General features: G+C 32.7%; 3 protein-coding genes across 3 annotated transcripts in view; 2 read left to right on the top strand and 1 right to left on the bottom strand.

The window, feature by feature from the left end:
- Window positions 1-3,026: 3,026 nt before the first annotated feature.
- On the bottom strand, window positions 3,027-4,750 carry LOC106304132 (UPF0725 protein At4g28920-like). The gene is given in 7 exon segments (XM_013740529.1): window positions 3,027-3,417; window positions 3,497-3,580; window positions 3,654-3,799; window positions 3,895-4,093; window positions 4,161-4,202; window positions 4,205-4,303; window positions 4,483-4,750. Coding segments are annotated over 7 exon segments (981 nt in total). The 5' UTR covers window positions 4,654-4,750; the 3' UTR covers window positions 3,027-3,177.
- Window positions 4,751-11,049: 6,299 nt separating this feature from the next.
- On the top strand, window positions 11,050-13,940 carry LOC106304566 (bark storage protein A-like). Its single transcript, XM_013740965.1, has 5 exons — window positions 11,050-11,376; window positions 11,604-11,671; window positions 11,766-11,921; window positions 12,627-12,860; window positions 13,321-13,940. The coding sequence occupies exons 1-5, from the start codon at window positions 11,151-11,153 to the stop codon at window positions 13,681-13,683; spliced, it is 1,047 nt and encodes a 348-aa protein (XP_013596419.1). The 5' UTR covers window positions 11,050-11,150; the 3' UTR covers window positions 13,684-13,940.
- Window positions 13,941-20,625: 6,685 nt separating this feature from the next.
- The window catches only part of LOC106306987 (bark storage protein A-like), a 5,992-nt gene continuing 3,882 nt past the window's right edge, over window positions 20,626-22,735 (top strand). The window contains exons 1-3 of the mRNA XM_013743811.1: window positions 20,626-20,912; window positions 21,089-21,156; window positions 21,262-21,417. Coding sequence (XP_013599265.1) covers window positions 20,687-20,912; window positions 21,089-21,156; window positions 21,262-21,417 — 450 coding nt within the window. The 5' untranslated portion in view covers window positions 20,626-20,686. The remainder of the gene's footprint in view (window positions 20,913-21,088; window positions 21,157-21,261; window positions 21,418-22,735) is intronic.

The raw sequence follows: 22,735 nt of genomic DNA on the forward strand, positions 1-22,735 counted from the left end.
ATCTTTGATGACTTGATAAACAAGATCAAACCATTTTTGAAAGATAAAAATTAATTGGAAAGTGTACATGAGTCTGATAAGAGATTAAGATGGTCATGGTAGTATCGTTTTATTTATTAGAGCAATTAATGATAATGCTTTGTTGTCTTGAATTGTTGTTTTTTCTCATCACTCTCAACTGTCTTTTTCAGACACTTGTTAGGATGTTGTATAGCTGATGATTTGATTAATGTGATAAGATTCATCCTAAAATACCCGGTGGGCTATGTTGACCAAGCAAGTGTGTTTGCGAACTATGCACAAGAAATGCATTACTGTTATACTTACTTTATAGTAAAAGACTTAGAATTTGTATTGAGTGGAGTATACCATAAGTAACACATTGAAAATATGAATGTGCTTACCGTCGACCAAAGTATCGTGCTCATGCTCACATTATCTATGTTTATAGATTAAATTTTGTAGTTGATGTTTTACCACGTGCAGTTTCATCCTATTGGAACATCTTTGGCTATACTCTTGCTTGATTACTCTATTATCAAAAATAATATCAAAAATATATATTACACTATATGATTAGTAAGTAGACAAGTTAATTAATAAATTATTAGTCTTGTGTATGAATGATTTTTATTTGCTAGGGAATTTACTAAGAACCTACATCCAAAGAATATGTGTATAAATGTCCTCATGCAGTCTCTATATATGGCATTGAAGTGGTAAATGGAGAAACGATTGCACTGTGCAGTTGTCTCTTGAATTGATTTTTTTTCATCTCTCTTTCTTTTTGCAGACACTTGTTGGGCTGTTGTAACTGCAGAGTTGATCAGTGCCATAAGATTCATTCTGAAGTATGATACAAAGTACACTGAGTACTATGCTTAGTACTTGGTGGATTATGCTGACCCAGCAAAGGCATTATCGAACTATGAGCAAGAAAAGCATTACTGCTACACTTACTCTGTAGCTAAAAAGGGGGTTAGATTTTATATTGGATGGATGAATACCAACAGAAGCACCAACTTACCGTCCACCGAAGGATGATCCTCATGCTCACATTGCTTCTGTTGAGCGATTGACTTATGTAGATGAGATGTTATATCACCTGCAATTTCATCCCATTGGAGCATCTTTGGCTGTATTCTTACCAGATTACTCCACTTGTCAAAAAAGTAATGATTAAATATATATTTCATTGCGGGATTAGTAACTTATGAAAGATTATAGTAGAGAAGTTAATGAATATAACTTATTAATATTGTGTGTTGTGTGTCTTATTTGCTAGGGAGTTTACAGAGGACCTACATCCATAGATTTTGTGTATAAATGTCCTCATGCGGTCTCCATATATGCCATCGAAGTTGTAGACAGAGAAACCATTGCGCTTGTGAAATCTACTCATGGCACAGAACTAGGGGATAAGGGTTATTTCAGAGTATCTCTAGACACCATGCTAGTTGAGGTGCCATACAAAGGAAAAAATGCTCATCGCGATTTTGCACAACCATGCAGTTTGCTCTCTCGCTTTTGTTTCCCGAAACTTCCACCTCGAGAAGTTTGACTCTAAAAGGTACAGATTTTTTAAATAATTTTTTGATATAGGAATATTTGTATTGCTAAGTGTATATTTAATCATTGTTGATTGCAGGAAGTGGATTGCCTCTCACATTTTGCGCCTTCACCAAACAGTCGAGATTGATACTTTTGGTTGTGAACTTGTTTCAGTTGAAAAAAAATTCATTTCTCGAGTCTAAAACTTGTTTGCTCTCATCTTTATGTGTTTGTTTTGGAGCTTGAATTAGTATGTGTTGCTTTGTCAGAATGTTACTTAAAAACCTTAGCAAAAAACTCATGTTCAGTGGCGATGCTTCCTCTGTTTCTCAACTTGATTCGTCAAGCCAAAAGCAAAAATAGGCATTCTCCTGTTGCATCTTCCATAAAGCTCTCAAGCCCTGTGCCACCATAACCATAGCTCCATGTATTTTCCCTTGCCATATTTTGGTCTAATCATGGTGATTCTTCTTTTCATAAAGATGACCTGACAATTACTCCATCCCTCCCAATCACCAAAAACAATCATAAATCAAGAAACAATCATCCCTAAAACATAGTATTTTTGCTAATTTTGATATATGTCTTAGGTCATAAGCATTAAATAAAACTAGATTTTGATCTGTGCACTTGCACGGGTGTTTACTTTAGCTTTTATATAAATATATATTTTTGTAAGTAGACATTGTTATATATTTTCTATTAAATGTTATTTTGTTTTTCTTATAAGTATAATATCATATTTCTTATTTTTTTTTTCAAAATCTGTAGCTATTTATTTTTCATGCCACTATTATATATATATATATATATATATATATATTTATTATATATATAAGTATATGTCATCATATAATTAATGTATTTTATATGTACCATCATATAAGTAATCATATAACTAATAGTATTTTATATGTACCATCATATAAATAATCATATATATTATATTTTAAAAATTTAATGTGAAATATAAAAACCATAATTTAATCATATATATTATATTTTTAAAATTTAATGTGAAATATAAAAACCATAATTTAAGTTGATGTTTAAAATTGGACTTTGTATTGTATTTTTCTTATATATATTTTAAACATTTTTTTTATAATGGTTATTGGAAAATATTTTAGTAAAAATCAATTTTTGAATATTATGTATATTTTTGAATCAATTTTGATATAAATCAATTTTAGATTAATATTTTGATTTGAAAAAATTATATAAAGTTTAAATTTTGTTTTATGATTATTTTAGACAAATTATATTTTTAGGTAATTAGATTAGACCATTTACGTATATTCTAAGGTGTGCATAGATATATAGTTTTTCATAATAAAATGGACTTCTAATTTCTCTTGATAACATAAGTCCATTACTTTTTTTTCTTAATATATTGTTATCCATGTTTTCAAACAATATTATATTTTTTTACTGTTATATATGTTTTCAAACACTTCCTAAAAATGTACTTTTAATTTAATAAAATAGATATTAGGAGGGAAGCTCCAAACTGTAGATAACATACACACCACCAAGGTTATGTCCTCCACGATATAGTGCACCACTTACAAAACTAAAAGATAATAAACACATCAGATCTTATTAGCCTCGGAAGAAAATTTTCATTCAACTGGATTTGTAGGCCAAGCAGTCGACTTCCAAGCAAATGTGTCCAGGACTCCCATCCATGGTCTTTCTTACAACCGCTTGGTACTCCACAGGGGCACCACTCGGATCACCATTGCCTTTGAAGATAATGTAGAAGATGGCATTGTTGGCCTTGAGCTTCATGCATGGCAGCGACTCTTCCTTAGTTTGTATAGTTACCTTCTTGATTTCCAATGGTAGAAATGGCCTCAGGTCGCTCTACAAAACACACAAACTCAAAGTTATGGCAAAAGAAAAAACCATCAGTGAGAAGCCACTAGATTAAAGAAGAACCTACCTCATGTGCCATCCACTTATAGTGAAAAGCAAACTCCGCATACATATGAAGCCACTCATGTCCTTGCAAGTCTGATTCTTGCAACTGTGAAGCCTTGAGTGAATCAGATATCTCATAAATCAAACCCAATCATTCAGATGAAGTAAAGTTAGCATACCTCATAAAACTGCCCCTTATTGCTAATTGCAGCCATCTCATCTTTGGTGAACCACTTGGGCATTTTACCTTTGTAATAATCGTCAACTCCATCCTCCTTCCATCTTCTCTCAGGCCCAGTAAACGTAAGTCGAGGGCCGCTAGGAACTAATAACCAGATATTCCAGACAAGATATTGAAAACTGGAGAAAGATAATATTAGACAAGAGAACCACCTTTGACTAGTCTAGTTATATATATACCTTTTAGTCTGGAAATTTCGGTCTGTGCCACAAAGGATGCCTGTTCCGGAAGGAAATCTTTGAAAACACACGTCTGAAAGTTGCAAAGAGAGTTGCTGGATGTATCAATGGCCTCCAACGTTATGTAGTAATAGAGGCACCGAGTAAACATCAGCTCATCGTTGTATTTGTTTATAGCAGCCAGTTTGAGGCTTGTTCCCTACAAGATCAAACAAGTTCACCATCCATGTCATGGATAAAGAGCTCAGATATTAACTGTTGTTTACCTTCTCAAGATTGTAACAGTGAAGTCCAAGTCTACTAAACAAGTAGACAAGCCGATGTCATATGGGTAATCATACTTGTTTTCCACTAAGTGAGGAACTAGTTCACCACCATACGGAAGATAGAAGTAATCAACATCGAAACCCTGCCCACATTCAAAAAGCAATACTTTAAGATAATCATAGCAAAAGCCAATCACTTTAACATCAATTCGATCAAAGTCAAATCAATTTTAGCATAAATTTGATCAAAGCCAAACACTTTTAACATGAATTCGATCAAAAACCAATCAATTTTAACATAAAAAGATTCTAGAGAGCTTACGTCGGACTCTAAAAATTGACGGTTGTACTCCTTCTCGATCACAGGATCAATCTCATCGTCATCCCATGGATTGCGACCGTAATCAACCTTGGAGAAACTCTGTATCGGAGCTGCGCCTGAGCTTCCTGAAGATTCCAATTTCCGTTTAAGCAAGATCGCAATCTCAGTCATCGTCTCCGATTTCGTCTAAACCCTAATCGCAATCGCAATCGCAATCGCAATCTCAATCTCCAAGCGAGGGTGATGATTGTTTGATTAAACTAATCCTTTTTCACATTCCAGATTTACGTTTATACCCCTCTACTTTACAATTTTCATAGAAGACCACCTCTCCTTTTATTAGCTGACAAACGTTTTGTTTTTGGAAATATATATATATTTTTATCATTAAATTCCTTTTTCAACTCTATCTCTTATACTTCATGTTTTCTTTTACATTATTATAAGATGAGAACATTATCTTGATTTACAATCGATATATTATTAGATTAGCATTTCATGAGAAGAAATATCTCACTATAAGTAACAAAAGACATTTTCAATAAATAATACTATAAAATTTTGATTAATGTTCCAATTTTTTTTTGTTTTCTTTGAAATTGATTTTTTAGGTTTTAATTAATGCTTTTCGTTTTAAAACTAAAATATAAAATTAAGTGTAAAATATATTTGGTCAAATTATATCAGGAAGTTAATAAAACTATTAAACAACAAAAAATAATATGTAAGTATTTAATTCTTCTTAATATGTGTGAATAACCTAAAACATCATTATTTCAAATGCAAAAAGATAATATATATAATATATTATTAAATTTATTATAAGGGCATATGCTTTCATTCTTTTTTGCTAAAAGTGTAAATATCATTAATTTGAATGAATGTCTGATCACAATACAAATTGAAATCTGATTTGCTCGAAAGCTAATTCAGATTCTATTGGCCGTAAAAATATAAAAAAACCCATAGAACCTAGAGAGAACTAAGAGTGTTCAGAGGTGAACAACACTTAGAACTAAGATTATTGCAACAAACATTAGCTATTAGAACCTTACACAAGCATTTCTTGATACCTGAAGCTGAGCCTTAAGCATCGAAGAGTAGGCTAAAACGGTGTTGAAATGCCGACGACAAACTCGGAGATTCTCTCAAGCTGCGACGACGGAGGGCTGGCAACACCCAATCCGGTGCAAGCTGAGGTGGGCTTCGTTGAAGACAACACCAATAACCGCTCGGGAAGCTCACAACCTGACTATCAAAGCTGACCACATTTGTTTTGAAACTCAGGTATCATGGTCAAGCGCAGGCGGTCTTAAGTCCGGCCACGCGACCCAGAGATTAAGTGCAGACAACAAATCAGTCAAGAGAAGCATCCCGGAGCATTGCGAAGGAGATGAAGATCTGGAAAAGTCAGTAGACACCTCAAAAACAGGTGAATCCGAGTGTGAGCGAGACTCTAGCATCATGACCTGGAGGAAACACGGCGGGACTGTCCTCGAAGAACCCTGAGTATTCAACCACCAAAGAACAATAGAAAGAGACACAAGCCGCAACACAGGGACAAACCATGGAAGCTAACACTTGAAGCAAAGGAAAGAGGCCCTCAACGAAGAGCCACAGCTCCGCCGTACTCAGAGAAAACAAATTCTCGAGGAGAGGCTCTAAAGAACCTTGAAGCTACTAGACCCTTGAACCGTCGGGAGGCAAGGCAGCAATGAGAAGAGAGGTAGCTACACTCTCGAAAAATCACCACTCTTGAGATTAAGATTTGACCCAGATCTTACGCCGACAGTCGGAGGAGGCAGAGAATCAAGGCCACCGAGAATCGCACCACCATCACACCCTCGTCTGTACTCCAGAGAAGAGAGGCGCTCTTGCATCCATGTGAACGACGAAAGATGATTGTTTTCTAGCACATCGTGCTAGACTATCCGCCTTTTGATTTTCCGTCCGAGGTACATGAATGATCTCTAAACTAGTAAAACGTGTCTTCAGTAGCTTTATGTCATGCATATAACTCTCAAACACCGGCCATTCCTCTGGTTCTGAAACCATCTTTACCACTTGAGAACAATCCATAGCAAAAGTAACCTGAAACTGATGTAAATTCCTTATACATTACATTGCTCATATCAACACTTTCATCTCTGCATGAAGAGGTGAAAGACATGCCCTAGAATTCCTTGCACCCATCAATCCCTGAAAGCCCTCAAGTATGCTATACCATCCTTGACCTGAATAAGGTTCTTTATCTTTCCAGGAACCATCTATAAAACACCAACGACCGACCCGCGGTTGACGATTCAAAACCTCAGTCTGTTGTGGTGCCTGCTTAGTCTTCATCACCTGAGCCTCAGCCCAAAGTGTTGATTCAGTTTCTGCAAGCGTAAGTATATCTCTTGGGTCAATATCCAAATTACTAAAGACCTTATTATACATTCCTTTCCAAATATATCATAATATCCACGCAAACTGATGATCTTCCATCTTCGGGAGTACCCTCCAGAAAAGATGATCCATATTTGTAAATAGAGAACTAGTGGGGAAGTAGACTGGGTTAGACGGTATCTTTGAACTAGCCCAAACTTGACGCGCAGGAGGGCACTCAAAAAACACATGGTTTATTGATTCCTCCTCAGCTCCACATCTAACACAACAAATATCTCCCTTCATTCCTCTTGCTTGCAAATTCTTCTTAACAGCTATACATCCGGATACCATTTGCCATAAAAAGTGCTTAATATTCGGAGGGCATCTCACCTCCCAGCAGAACGCTTTCAGAATATCCACTGTGAGACCATAAAACACTGGTGGTTTTGCCTTGTCCGGATAGACCCGTTCTAATTGATATCCTGATTTAACCGAATATTTCCCATTATTTGTGAAGTGCCATCCATTCCTATCCACCATCCGAGTCTTACTCAAGAGAATACTTTAAATAATTTGAGCATCCTGGGGATCCACCAAATCCCGAATTACTTGCGACTTCCAAGTTCGTGAAATTGGATCTATCAAAGAGTCCACTGTGAGGTCCTGATAAGTGTCATGTTGATTTTTGTTTGCTGGTCTCAGGCGAGTGGTTGTGTTGTATCCCTGAAATCTTTGGTTCAACCAGAGTCTCACCAAACCTCCCAAACCGGCCACCTAGGAGACACCAGCAATAGACGTTCAGTCCAAGGACTATATCTAGACAACCAGAAAGAGTTTGTCTATGAAACCAATTTTACAAGAAGAATAACTCATCAAGGAGTCATTGAGGCTTTGAATTTCAAGAAAAACTACACGGACCAGAAAGTTATGGATTTTACAAACTGGAGGTTCCCCACCCCATCCAGTAGCGAGTATCAGCCCTTAGGAGTGGATTTCAACCCAACCATGAAGTGTCCTTCTCCAGAACAAACCATGGGCTTCAAGAAAGATGTATTGGCTTTCCAGAAAGCCCGAAATCAGGAGAAATAGACACGGAAATCAGAAGTTATGATCCAATCTCCAAAACCGGACAAACCAGTTCTGCACTTACCTCAATTGGAAGCTAACCGGTTCAATCAGCTTCAAACCAGGCATTGGCGACCAGGAGATCATTTCAACCAATCAGGAGGTATTCTAGGTGTCCAGGAGGAGTTCTACATGTTCATACCATGCACCAGCAACCATTGGATCAGGAAGATTCTCATTTACTTTAACTTGTCTTATTTGGAGTCTTTGGCAATAACTCTCCAACAGATACTTTCTAAACAAGTTGTGCACGACTTCAGCACATATCAAGCCATCAAGAAGGTTCCCAGGAAGCTTAGTTATCCCCTCAAACCGTCCAGATACAAGAAGAACACCATCTACATTTATTTGGCCAAGATTTTCATCATTAAGCCTCCAACGGCTAGTTTTCAAGGAGCCATCAATTCCTTTGCTTCCAAGTTTATTATTTCGATTTTATTTCTTTCCTTATGTCATTTTATGACTGTTAGAGAGTCCCAGTAGTCGAGCCTATAAAGCTCAATTAGTTTGTCTTTGTAAAACACCCTTGAACTTTTATGAATGAAAATCAGTTTTTCTAGTTTTGTCAAAACTATTGTCTTAAGTCTTTTGAGTGTGTGAGAAACAACTCTGGAGCAACTTGACTTATCAAGGATCCCTTTCATAGATCTTTGTGGCGTCCATCATCCCATCTCCATCCATTAATCGATCTTGAGAGTGATACACATCCAGCAAAACCGGTTCCATCTTCATTCATCTTCCATCCATCGATCCTTGTTGAGAGTGATACACATCCAGCAACAAAGATCTCATCTCCATCAATCTATCCCTTTTCTATTTGTTTTTATTCATATTATCGTTTTGATTCATATTCATATTTTTTTTCTGTTCTCATCATAAAAACTCTATAACTCATAAAAATCAGTTCTCTTTGTTTTTAGGTTGAAGCCTCGGATCCATCATTCAATCAATTCGTGGGCTACCCGCCCCCCTGTGCCTACAACAGGTTGGGAGCCATGGATCACTCCATAAAGAGATAGAGGACCCTGTTCCCACCCTTTTGATTAGTCATTTGCTAACCAGAGATCTAGCAGATACAATACTCCTCCAACCATACGACAGGGAGTATGAACGGATCGGTTCTAGGGGTGAGGCATTCCTATAGTACCGCCCTTTAAAAACCCTAGCAAAAAGAGTTGAAGGCTTCTCTATCAGCCTCCACAATTGCTTTCCAAGCATAGCCGTATTGAAATCCGTTATGTCCTTAAAACCCAGACTTCCTTCGTCCTTATTTGTACATAATTTGTCCCATGACTTCCAGTGCATACCCCTTGTATGTCCCCCTGAGCTCCACCAAAATTCTGATACCGCACTCGTTAATTTCTTCACCGTTTCCTTTGGTAACCGATAAACCGACATCACATGGTTAGGCAAACCCGTGACTACTGATTTAATGATTACTTCCTTTCCACCTTTGGAAAAAAATTTAAACGTCCATCCATTCACCCTATTATTCAAACGGTCCTGGTCAAATCCAAAAACCTGTATCTTGGATCCTCCGAGACTCTCCGACAGACCCATATATGATTCTATCCCTCCTAAATTTTGTATCCCTAGGATGTCTCTCAACTCCTGTCTAGTGGACTCCTCAATCTTATGTCCAAATTGAATCGAAGATTTCTGAAAATTAATCAGTTGGTCCGAGACCAACTCATATTCCTTCAAGATCCTAAGGATAGTGTGACATTCTTCCTTCTGTGTCTTGCAGAAAAAAGACTATCGTCTGCGAACAACAGATAAGAAATCGAAGGGCAAGCTCTGGCAACCTTCATTCCCGTGAATTGATTACCCCTTTCAGCCTTCTTAATATTTGCAATCAAAGCCTCAGTACACATGATAAATAGATAAGGGATCCCCCTGCCGTAAACCTCTTTGAGGAACTATATGTCCACGCGGCTGCCCATTCAACAAAACATGATATTGAACCGATGATATACATTCCATAATTAATTTAACCCAATGCGGATCAAAACCCATCCTGAGAAGTAACACTTGAATAAAACCCCACTCCAGCCGATCATATGCTTTGCTCATATTCGTCTTGAACGCCATATATTTACTTTGGCAAGCTTTATTAGTCCGTAGTCCATGAAACATTTCCTGAGCGATAATAATATTATCCGAAATCAACCTTCCTGGCACAAGTGCTGATTGTGTCTCCGATGTTAACCGTGGGAGATATTAAACTAAAGTTTTAGTTTTGGAGATAGACATTTTTTATCATTAAATTCATTTAAAAACGGTTTACAATTTGCTGTTAATATATATTTGACGTTCATTAAAAATCTAGTACATTATCAATATAAAAATCTGTGATTGTGTAATAGAATAGATTTTCGATGTCAAAAAAAAAAGAAAAAAACCATTTGTGATTGTGTGACGACTATTTTATGTTTTTCCTTTCAACAAACTTTTTCTTTGGACATCATCAAGTGTCCTGTCCTAGTTTAATTAGTTTTGTGTATCAATCATATGCGTGTTGTATATGATTACATATATAACGCATAGTTCGTATGTTAATGTTAGCATATATTAATTGTACTTTTTTTTTTTTGACAGCAAACAATCACAGATTCATGTAAACTCTGTAAACCAAATTGGGAACTCTGCATCCATGTGTACAACGAAAGACGATTGTTGCCGGGCACTACGTGCTAAGCTATCCGCCTTTATGTTCGCCGTCCTGGGTACATGAACGATTTCTGAGTTGAGAAAGCTTCTTCTTAAAAACTTTTCAATTTTTAAAAAAAATGCATATATTAATATGACGGAATAATAAATTCTTAATATTTGTGATTATGTTTTAGATGAAGATTACTCCAACAAAAACAATATACGGCGTAACTGAAATAGAGGAAAAAAAAATATTTAAAACGTAATTACCCCACAATTCTGCCTTTCTATCCTTTCCTTTTTCCTCACCTATTTTTACTCTAATACACATATACTAATCACATACGTCTAAAAATCTTTCACCGGTTCTAGTCTCGCACATAATAGTTGAACATATATAAATGTCCACGATCGTAACGTGTGTAGTAGAATATTCATGTATTACAATAATAAAAGGAACCTAAGGAGAGATATGAGACTCATCACGATAAGCGTAAAAGAAAGGGTGAGAGAGAGAAGCTATGGGACACTTTTTGATTGGTCTGCTTGTGGTTGTTTTGTTTATTGGTAATGTTATTGAAGAAGCAAATGGTGAAATCTATCCAACAGTTTTGAGCAAGATAGAGTGGATGAACAAGAGAGGTCCTTATTTGGGGATTGTAGCTCCAAATAACTTTGAGCTTAATCCTCTTCTCGCTTCTCAAGCCTATGTTCCATATCCCTCTGTGCCTTTCATCGATTTCGCAGGTTTTTTTTTTGTAGGACACAAAGTCGATTATTTCTTGTATATGTTTTTGAACTGTTTATTATTATGATTGCTTGTACGTACGTAGCTAAGTGTTTTGTTTCCTTGCGTAAAAACTTCAAAATAGGATATCGTTAGGGTTCTTTTAACTACTAAGAGAGTTGTTTCGTGTGAATATCTATAATATACATATTTGTAGATACTGAACTGATGTAAATAAATCACGCAGGTAGAAGATTTCGATTTGGAAAAATATCCAACCAACGGGTGGTGATCGTGATGACGGGATTAGGAATGGTTCGTTCACTGATCAAATACAACTCTTTCCCCTTATATCTATCAAATAATTTTAATCTTTTCGATTAAATAATATATATGCATATATAAACAGGTTAATGCAGGAGTAGCAACACAATTACTAGTGAGCCTGTTTAGGCTGAAAGGAGTGTTGCATTATGGAATCGCTGGAAATGCAGATGTTAACCTTGAGATTGGTGACGTCACTATTCCTAAATATTGGGCACACTCTGGTCTTTGGAATTGGCAGGTATAGGGTTGTATCGAAAAGATAGTTCATACTTCATAGTTATTTTGATATATATGTTGGAACTCATATATCATATGCACATGCTTAATTACTAGAATCCATATATATAGTTCAACGATCTATATCTATGTCGTAGGAAAGACTGAAAAATCTATTGGACGCCTTTAATTTATTTGTTTACATAATATTAAATGTTTTGCGGTCATATATAGTTGTTAAGAGACTTATAAAAAAGTTATTATCGTGGGTTTGGTAATTTTTTTTGCACATGTTCAAAATCTGCTATGATATATATATGTACCAATAACAATTTTCTGCTTCTCAACTATAATCCATATATCAACGACTCATATCTATGTCGTAGGGAAGTCTCGTAAATCTATTGGACCAGCTGGTTTCAATACTACTTGTTGCCTTTAAGTTGTATGATTGCACAAATAATACATGTTGAAACTTGTGGTCTTAGCTGCTAAGAGTAGCAAAGCTTTTTATTACTATAGTTTATGATGGGTTGGGTTTTGTGCGTTAATTAGTATCGTTTTTTTTGTAAGTGTTAATTAGTATCATATCAAGTATCACAGCTACCACATGCATGTATATATGTTTTGTTTTTGAAAAAGTAGGTATCCCATGTTGAAAATTCCCTTGCATATATACAAGGGAATTTTCTAAATATACTTAATACATTTTCAAATTTGATTACAGAGGTATGGAGCTGGGATTGACGATGAACTAGCATTGGAAGCCCCTGGAGACTATACTCGTGATATTGGTTATCTCCAGTTTTCTAAGTACAGTAACGGAAGCGACAACGTTCTCAATCGAGTTTGGTACCAACCGGAAGAAATCTTTCCGGTCACCGGAACTCCTGAAGTCCGGGAACACATCTTCTGGGTTCCCGTTGATAAGTCTTACTTGAATTTTGCACGCCAACTCGAGGTTTGTTTTGCTGATAATTATTTTATTTTGAATCCAAGTTGCATTTAGTAAATTTATCTGAAGATATATATACAACACTGCACGTTAGTCAGTTAGCTGTTACCTAGATTAGACATAATTGACTACAAATTTAAATTTCAACCTTTCATGGACACTATACAATATCCTTCACTAATTAAACTATATTATTCAGAAAATAAAGATATCATAGGTCATAGGGTGACGTCCATCAAATGTAAGTACTACATGAGCATAGAATAAATAAAATCGAAAATGTACGTATAAGTGCTAAATATAGTATATTCCTTATATTTATTTATATTCTCTTTTCTTGGTCAAGTATTTGATATATTTCTATCAATCTAAAAATGCGTAAGTACAATAATTATATATAAATTTGTTATCATTAAATTATTGTGTCTTCTGTACGTGGATTGAATGAATATTCAACAAATAACAGGACACGAAGCTACCACAGTGCGTAAACACGACGTGCCTCCCTCGACCACCGAAGGTAACCATCGTTGACCGTGGGGTGAGTGCAAGTGTCTTCGTAGACAACGCCGCTTACCGGACTTTCCTCCGTTCTAAATTCAATGCCACCGCGGTAGAAATGGAAAGCACCGCCGTTGCTCTTATCTGCCACCAGCAAAGTATCCCTTTCGTTGTCATCCGTGCCCTATCCGATCTCGCCGGTGGCGGCTCCGACATGTCCAATGAGGCCGATATTTTCGGCAGTCTCGCCGCGCAAAACTCCGTGGATGTTCTCGTGAAGTTCGTTGGTTTGTTACCTCCACACGGAAGCAAAATTCAGTCAGAATAATAAGAGTGGGTGTATTTTAATAAAGAGCATGCATGTAACGTAAAAATAAGATGTATCTGTCTGTTTTTTTTTCAATAATAAGAGGTGTGCTTCGTTCATTGGTTTAAAACAATTAGAAGCTTTGTTTTATCTCTATATCGGGGTTTCAAAACAATTAGAAGCTTTGTTCATTAATTTTATTTTCTGTTTATTCGTTAATGTATATTTTTGTAAAAAAAAATTGAGGTTCTTTAGAATCGATACAAACCATATTTTGTCTTACGCAAAATAAGATTTGTCTTCTATTTTTAATGGCCTTGGTATTTGTTTTATATTTTCATGGTTTTTAAATGTAAGATTAGTTTTCTTGTGCTTCGTTATAGGCATACATTATATTTTGATAAACTGCATCCACGCAACTTTTTATGTTGCTATTATTATTTTTTGTCAGACTGGACCACAATTTCTTTTGCTAAACTGGACCACAATTTTTTCCTCATAAAGACCGTAATAAATCAATACTAGCCATGTCGCACACAAAAAAATCAATAATGTAGGCATTTGTGATTGTAACTATTTTATGTTTTGCTGGCAACACTTATTAGCTTGTCCTAATTTAATTGGTTTCGTGTATCAATCATATGATCGCATACATATAATTAAGTATATCGCATATGGCATCTAGTTTACGTTCCATGCATGTGTGTGTATATTAATTACATGAATAGTTTTACACACACAAAAGGCTATTCGGACTCGATGCGACTTATCTTCGTTTTTATTTTATTTTTAAGTTAATGTCAGCATAATAAACTGATTGTGCTTTAAGGGTTTTGTTTTTAATAACATACTAGTTTAAGATTCGCGCCTTGTAAGTTTTTTATAAACATTATATATATTATTTTTATGTATTGTAAATTTTTTTACATATTTATGAAATAATAAATATATATTGAATAATGAAAAAGCCAGTAACTATTACATATACAATTAAATTGGTGAGAACACATACATAAATTTCTTTAATCCAAACAATCACTTTTTTTTCTATTTTATATGGTATATATTTAAATTTAAATGACATTAACATATATATAGTGTATTCTTAATATTGATATATATTAAATGATGTTTTCTACTCATATAATTTTTTGATCATTTGTACATTTTTACATTAAATCATTGGTAACAAAATTTTCATTGTGGGATTAATATTTTAGTAATTTATATTTTTTAAAAACATTAAGGCTAAGTTTAAAATTTAAATATTAAGTTGTCAATATTTGCTCAAAGTTTTTACCAAAACATTTTTTGTTTAAAGAAAAGTTTGAAATTAAAATATTTATGTATTTTATATGGTAAATAGTTTAATTTAAACGATATTAATATATATATATATATATATATATATATATATATATATATATTACGCTTAATATTAATTAAATGAGGCTTTTTACTTATATGATTTTGTAATCATTTGTATCTTATCATAACAAAAAAATTTAAACTAAAAATCACAAAAATTGAATGTTAAACATTTAACAGTTTTAGTAATTTATAATCGTTTAAAAATCAAAATATAACATATACAGAAAAATCTAAATTTTATTATATGGTTAATGTAGTTGTTTAATTTATTTTATTAATTTAAAATTAAAAAAATATGATAGAGAATACACTAACTTATTATTCAAAATCATTAATTTTTATATATATATTTTAGCTACATTAGGTAATTCCGTAGTTTTTATTTAAGGAAAGATGGAAGACATTAATAATGAATTTATTGTTAGTTTAATAAAAAGCTTATTATATATTTAGATGGACCAATATATTTCTCTAAAGATTTTAAGGCTCATTCTGGTGATGACACATGACTACCTCAAATGTTATAATATTTTTCTTTTAATATATAGGAGATATCTATACAATTATTTATAAAGTGATTTAGCTTATTTGTCATGATTTCCATGATTTTAGGTAATTTTACTTATTTTTCATGTTTTAATTAGGTTTAAGCTGAGTCATTAATTTATTAATAGTTTTTAGTTGAGTCCATAATTTATTAATTTAAATAATATAACTATAAAATATGTAATTATATATATAATTATTTTGATTTTGATTATTTATCATGTTTTCCATGATTTTAGTCAATTTTGCTTATTTGTCATGTTTTTATTAGGTTTTAGCTTAGTCACTGATTTATTAATAATTTTTAGTTAAATCATTAATTTATTAATTTAAAAAAATATCCGTAATGAATTTATATATAATTGAAAACGAATTTTGATTTAATAATATTTAAATCTATATGTTATATTAAAAAAAATCTTATTTTCTTATTAGGTTTTAAGCTTTTATATAGGTCATTGATTTATTATTAGTTTTTAACTGAATATTTATTAATTTTCACAAACACCGTAGTGAATTCTATATATAATAAGTCACGAATTTTATTTTAATAATATTAAATTTATATGTTATATTAAATACTTAATTATAAACTAATATAATTAAATTGTGAAAATATATTTTAAAATTAAGAAATTCTTATATATATTGTGTTGCTATCTGAAAACAATATTTTTTTGTTATAAAGTTAAAAATTAAGATATAAAACAATTTATAATTAAATATTAGTCAAACAAAAATATTTATATAAAAATATTTTCTAAATATTTCTAATAGCTTCAGTTGGTGACCACTAGAAGAATGAAAAAAAACGAACAAAATAAAAAATAAGATTTCATTTGTGGAATTGAAAAAATAAAAAAAAATATGAATTTTTGTTCAATTTGTTCCTTATCAAAATTGCATAGGGAAATTTTCTCTTATAAATTCATTCTTCCATGGGGAATTTAGAAGAAAAAAGTGGGATCTACCTTTTAATAATTTGACTAAAATTTCAACATAACTGGTATAAATTTTAAGGAACAAAGAATTTAGCATAATTTTTTCCTTCAACATGTTCACCAATTAGAGTTTTATTATGCCGATTTTTGGATTAATAAGACATAAAATAATAAGTATTCGTAAGATGATTATGTCTGCATGTGTGGGTAAAACACCTATTATATATATATATAATACGGAATAATAAATAATACGTTATTATATTTGGAGGAAAAATTACTCCCACAAAATATTTGTTCTTTTTTTTGGTAATCTACTCCCACAAAAATATAGGGTGTAACATCAACAATAGTGGGGAATCGGCACACGTGCTAAATTTAAATTTGTAATTTGTAAAAGAGACATATTACGTTGAGCTGGCATTTTTGGTCATATTTTTATAAAATAGCCCCACCCTTCTCAAGTCGAATTCACTCTGTCCCGCTCCCATGCTCTTGTTTTTTTTCCACTGTTCAGTTCTCATGCAGTAAATATTTTCTATTAGTTCCCCAAAATTTAATGCCATAAGAACATGATTAATTGAGGGATTTAAGAGCTGGTTCTTAGTTTTTTTAGTTAAAAGTTAAGGGCGGTTTCTTATATTTTGCTAAGAACTTCACCCTAAGATCCCCTCCACTAATGATGCTCTAATAATTATTAAACTAATTATGATTTCTTCTAACTTTTGCCGACCCTTCTTATTTTCTTGTCACCTTCAAAATTTGAGTTATTATACTATATTGTTTGTCTAGTTGATCAAAAAGCATTTTTTGTTAAATTACAATCAATAAATTTAAATGTTTAAAATTATTTTATGCTTGATATGTTATATGCTGTAAAAAATTATATATATGCATGAACTATATATATACGTATTAGTCAAGAACAGTATAATTAATGATATGTTTGATTTAGATTCCAAAGTGATGTTAGGCTATGTGGGAAGCAAACCTTATGTTCGGATCTAATTGCAACAACAGCCTCATCTTTTGATATGTACCATGCTATCCTGTTGCTGTTAGTGATGTATTCCCTCATGGCCTCATCGCTAAGGTAGATGATTGACCTCATGGCTAAGGCAGATGAATAAAAGGGAGAAACAAAATTCTGTTTGTTAAGTTTTAATCAGAAGTGGTATAATGTATAATGTATTAATATCTGTTATTACTATCAATATGTGTTGGTAAATATAACGTTATTTATACATACAAAATAAATATTATTATTATAAATTTATTTAAACAATTATTATAATATCTATAAATATTTTTCTAAATCTGCCACAAAATATAGGGCCCCCAAAATATAACTGAATTATAGGAAACATTTACATTAAAAAGTTACTCTTGATTTTTTCTTATATCCTCCTGTCGAATGCAAAGAATCAAAAATAAAGAACGAAAAACTAAAGTTAGAGAGCGTTTCTCTTCCACATAATATAAGAGGAGAACAAAATTCCTCTCTATAATCCCAAAAAAACAAAAACCCAAAACTTTGTCTTTGATCACTCAGTCTTTACGCTCACCGGTTCTAGGCCCACCCATAGTGGTTGAGTCATATATCAATCTCCACGTTCGTAACGTGTGTTTTGGACTGTTAGTGTGTTACATTATCTCCACTAGGGGGCGGAGTTGTCGACAGAGTTCTTGTTTCATCTTAATACTTGCTAGGGTTATTATGGTTGTGAATTTTGCATTTTGAGTTGTTTTTCAAGTTTTTTTTATTGTTATAGGGTTAGAGTTGTGATGATGAACTGTGTATGCATTGTTCTCTACTTATGAAGGACTAAATTGTGTTAATAATGTGATTGATATAGTTCGTGGTGTCGTTTGCTGTGTCACTGAGACTTATTGTTTGTTTGTCTTTTTAATTTGTTTCTTGTACTGTTGAGAGTACATAAATTATATTAAAGTTGTTGAGAGTACCTTTTGTTTCTAGATATTTTTTCTCCAGTTTAGTTGTGTGTATTAAGTAATAATTTTTATTATCCTTATTATGTTTGTTATGTGTTTTTATTTTATTTTTAAACTTATTGCTCTTACCGAACCTTTAAAACAAATACATGAAGACTTGTATAAATAACTATAAAATGAGTGACAGTTCTGAGTATTTGGGTTTTAATGAGTTTTAAACGAATTTATGCATTTCTCATAAGAAGACAATAGCATTGGCATGTTGACATTGGGCATGTAAGCTATTTTTATAAGACAAGAGTAGTGAGCAGATGGAGATGTTATTGTTGCTTTTGTGTCTATCGGGATTGTCTCTTGTATCTCTTGGTGTAGCTGTGTTTGTTTATCTTTTATTTGATGGGTAATATGTAAACAAAAATCATTGTTAGTAGTATTTATCAAAGTTCGTAATTTACTCTGTTTTTTTTTGTATAGGTAAGTTTACTGATTTTGGTTGTCGTCTTCGTCTTCTTCATTGCGGAAGTAAGTTTGTAAATTGTTAAATAGCTGGCCGTGTAGTTTGTATTTTTTTAGCTGGCTTGATGTATGTGTCGTTGAGTTTTAGTTGAGCTGATTGGTTTGTTATATTTGTTTTGAAGTTTATTTCTAAGATTAGACAAAAAAAAAGAGGTAATCATTAATGATTCGTCTTTTTTTGGAATTCTAGTTTGTGTAAAATTAGTTTGATAAGTAAGAGAGATAAATAGACGATCGCAAAATAGGAAATATTTTTGATTATTAATGTTAGCACAATATAGATAATAATATAAAGGGAATTATGTGTTGATTGTTTCTTACAGATCAATGAGGAGACGGATAAGGACTCGAGTTGTTTCTTTGGTAAAGTCAGAGCTCTGGACAGAACGGATTTTCCCAACCACATCTGCAAGTTTAAATATCAGTTATGATATCGAAACATAATATAAACCCAGATGCAATATGATAATATACCTGGGAGTTATAGGTTTGTGTTCACAATCACTTGAAAATTGTCGAACAGTCTAGTTATGATTGGAGATTGATCTCAGGAGCACCTGTGATGACTTCATCATTAATAGTTGGTCAGATGAAACGAATGAAGAATGGATTATCAGTTATCTTGTACATGCTTGAGCACATAGCAACCTCAAAACGATCGACTTTCACAATAAAACCGGCTTTCAAAGATGACATGTAATGATTAGCACGTCCGACATGAATAAACTCATGAATCACGGAGTCTGCAAATAATATTATTCAACAAAGAATCAGGAAATCAATTAAAAAATATATATTAAATAAATGTGATAAATCTAAGATTAACTTACCTTTTCATCAAGGAAGAGAACTGTGATTCCTATAAACTCACTGTCTTTCTTGAAATTCAGGGAATCCCATAAGCGAGGAGGTTAGAGACTATGCTCTGACTACTACGACCAAGAGGGAGACACTTGAATGTTGAGTGACGGACGCCGGGGACGCCAGTTTGAGGAACTGGAGAGGCAGAAAGAGACATTTTCTAGAAGATGGTTAAAGCTAAGAGGAATCAATGAGTTTTGTGGAGATGCAAATTGGGTTCATCAAAGATGAGAATCATATATATAGAGTTTAGAGAAGGACTACAAATAAGGAATATTTATGATCAAACGATTTAAGATGGGGAGATGAAGAGTTCGCCGGTGAAAACATAGATTACGAACAGACACACGGCGCAACTCTGTAACTCTGACTTGTCTAAGACAATGATGAAAAGAACCCTAACTCATATTAAACAAAGACAGTTTACAATATGGGAAAACTATAATTGTTTTTTTTCCATATAATGTGATGAATCTCATTTAAAAATGAAACTAATAATACACTTGTAGGCCCGGTCCACAGAGAAAACCGAAGAAACAAGGATTTCCGACCTTCATAAATATATATTAGTTTCAGCTATCAATGTACAAAATATCATTTAATTTAGTGGTATAAATGTTGATATTTATATCTCAATAACCCGGGTTCGAACCATGTGCTCGACACTTTTTCACACTTTTTAAAAGTGAGATCCATAAAACGCTGACGTGGCGCGCTGGAGAAAAAGCAAAAACTCAATCATTATAATATAGATTTAGATATATAAGGAACCTAAGGGGGAGAGATATGAGACTCACGAGAAGCATAAAAGAAAGGTTAATTAAGTGAGAGAAGTTATGGGACACTTTCTGATTGGTCTCCTTGTGGTTGCTCTGTCTATTGGTAATGTTATTGAAGAGGCATATGGTGAAATACCTAGACCAGTTTTGAGCGAAATAGAGTGGATTAATAAGAGAGGTCCCTTTTTGGGGATTGTAGCTCCAAACAACTATGAGCTTAATCCTCTCCTTGATTCCCAAGCCTATGTTCCATATCACAGACTGCCTTCGATCGATTTCGCAGGTAAAATTTTGTTCTATGTTTGTTATTAAATTAATTTATATGAACTTAATTCCTTTTTTCTTTCTTCAAATTTGTAAAACATGATAATTTTTTTTCATTGAACGTTATATATATATATATATATATATATATATATATATATATATATATTGATCTGGTTTATATGAATCGTGCAGGTAGAAAATTTCGTTTTGGAAGTATATTAAACCACCGGGTGGTAATCGTGATGTCAGGACTAGGAATGGTTAGTTCATTGATTATATCAACTCTTTATCCCGTGTATATCAAAGAACTCTAGTCTTTTTATTAATATAAAGTTTGATTAAATAATATATACATATATAAACAGGTAAATGCAGCAGTTTCAACACAATTACTAGTGAACCTGTTTAGGCTGAGAGGAGTGTTGCACTATGGAATCGCTGGGAACGCAGATGTTAATCTTCAGATTGGTGACGTCACTATTCCTAGATATTGGGCCCATTCTGGTCTCTGGAATTGGCAGGTAGGGTTTTTCTAACCCGAAAACAAAAACATAGACTACTTTTCACTCAATAATTTCATTAAACTTTACTATGATTAACCTCAGTCTCTTAACTGAAATTCTTAGCTTTGACTAAGAGACGGTTTTTACCTTTTTTTTAGATTTTAACTAAGAAAAGTTAAGAACCATCTCTTAAATAAGAGATATTAGAGCATGATTAACTTGAGGTTCTTAGGATGAGGTTCTAAGCGGAAGTTAAAAAACTGTTTCTTAATTTTTAACTAAAAAAGCTAAGAACCGGTTCTTAAATAAGGACTTTAAGAACCGGTTCTTAGCCTTTTTAGTTAAAAGTTAAGAAACAGTTTCTTAACTTCCGCTAAGAACCCCACTCTAAGAACCCCGAGTTAATCATGGTCTTAGAGCATGATTAACGGGGGTTTTTAGCGGAATATAAGAATCTGTCTATTAACTTTTAACTAAAAAGCTAAGAACATTCTTAATTTTTTTAAGTTAAAAGTTAAGAGACGGGTTCTTATATTCCGCTAAGAACTTCACCCTAAAAACCCCGTTAATCATGCTCTTACCGATACTATGACAAAAAAAAAAGACTTATTATCGATACCAACCAATAATAAATGAATTTGAAAAAGAAATATACTAAATAAAAGTCATTAATATGTCAGCAGTTACGTTTTCTGTATATCGTAATTATCATCCATCCAAATAAATTAGTGATGACATACTAAGCAAATATAGAAAACTCTTCTAAATTAATCAGAACTAGATTTTAATCCGCACGTCCGTGCAGATAATTTTTCATTTTATAAATATATTTGATATTATTACAAATGTTTTAAATATATAAATTTCATTTTATTATTATATATTGTGTAACTCATAATTTATTTTTATATTTCTTATTCGACATTATTAACATATAGTGATTTGTTTCATACATTTTACTTTGTTATTTACTAATATACTTTCGAGTTAGGTCCAATAAAATAACAATATAAAATAATCAAATAGATTATCTCCTTTAAAATACGTTTTTTTCTTTAATTTATACATTTTTCTATAATACATTTTAAAAATTTATTTATTTATATTATAGAAAAGAAATATGTTTAAGATAATTTATATTTACATGTTGTGTTTAAAAATGTACTTTAACATATATTATTTTAGTATTTAGCGGGATTTATAAGGAAAAACACTATTTTGTTTAAATAATATAGCCCTATTATTTTAGTAGATTTTATATATAGTAGCATATAACACATTATTTTAGTAAATTTTATTGATATATGATATTTTGGATGTTATGATATTGAGTTTT

Source organism: Brassica oleracea, chromosome C7, assembly GCF_000695525.1.
Source record: "Brassica oleracea var. oleracea cultivar TO1000 chromosome C7, BOL, whole genome shotgun sequence".
Classification (NCBI taxonomy): domain Eukaryota; kingdom Viridiplantae; phylum Streptophyta; class Magnoliopsida; order Brassicales; family Brassicaceae; genus Brassica; species Brassica oleracea.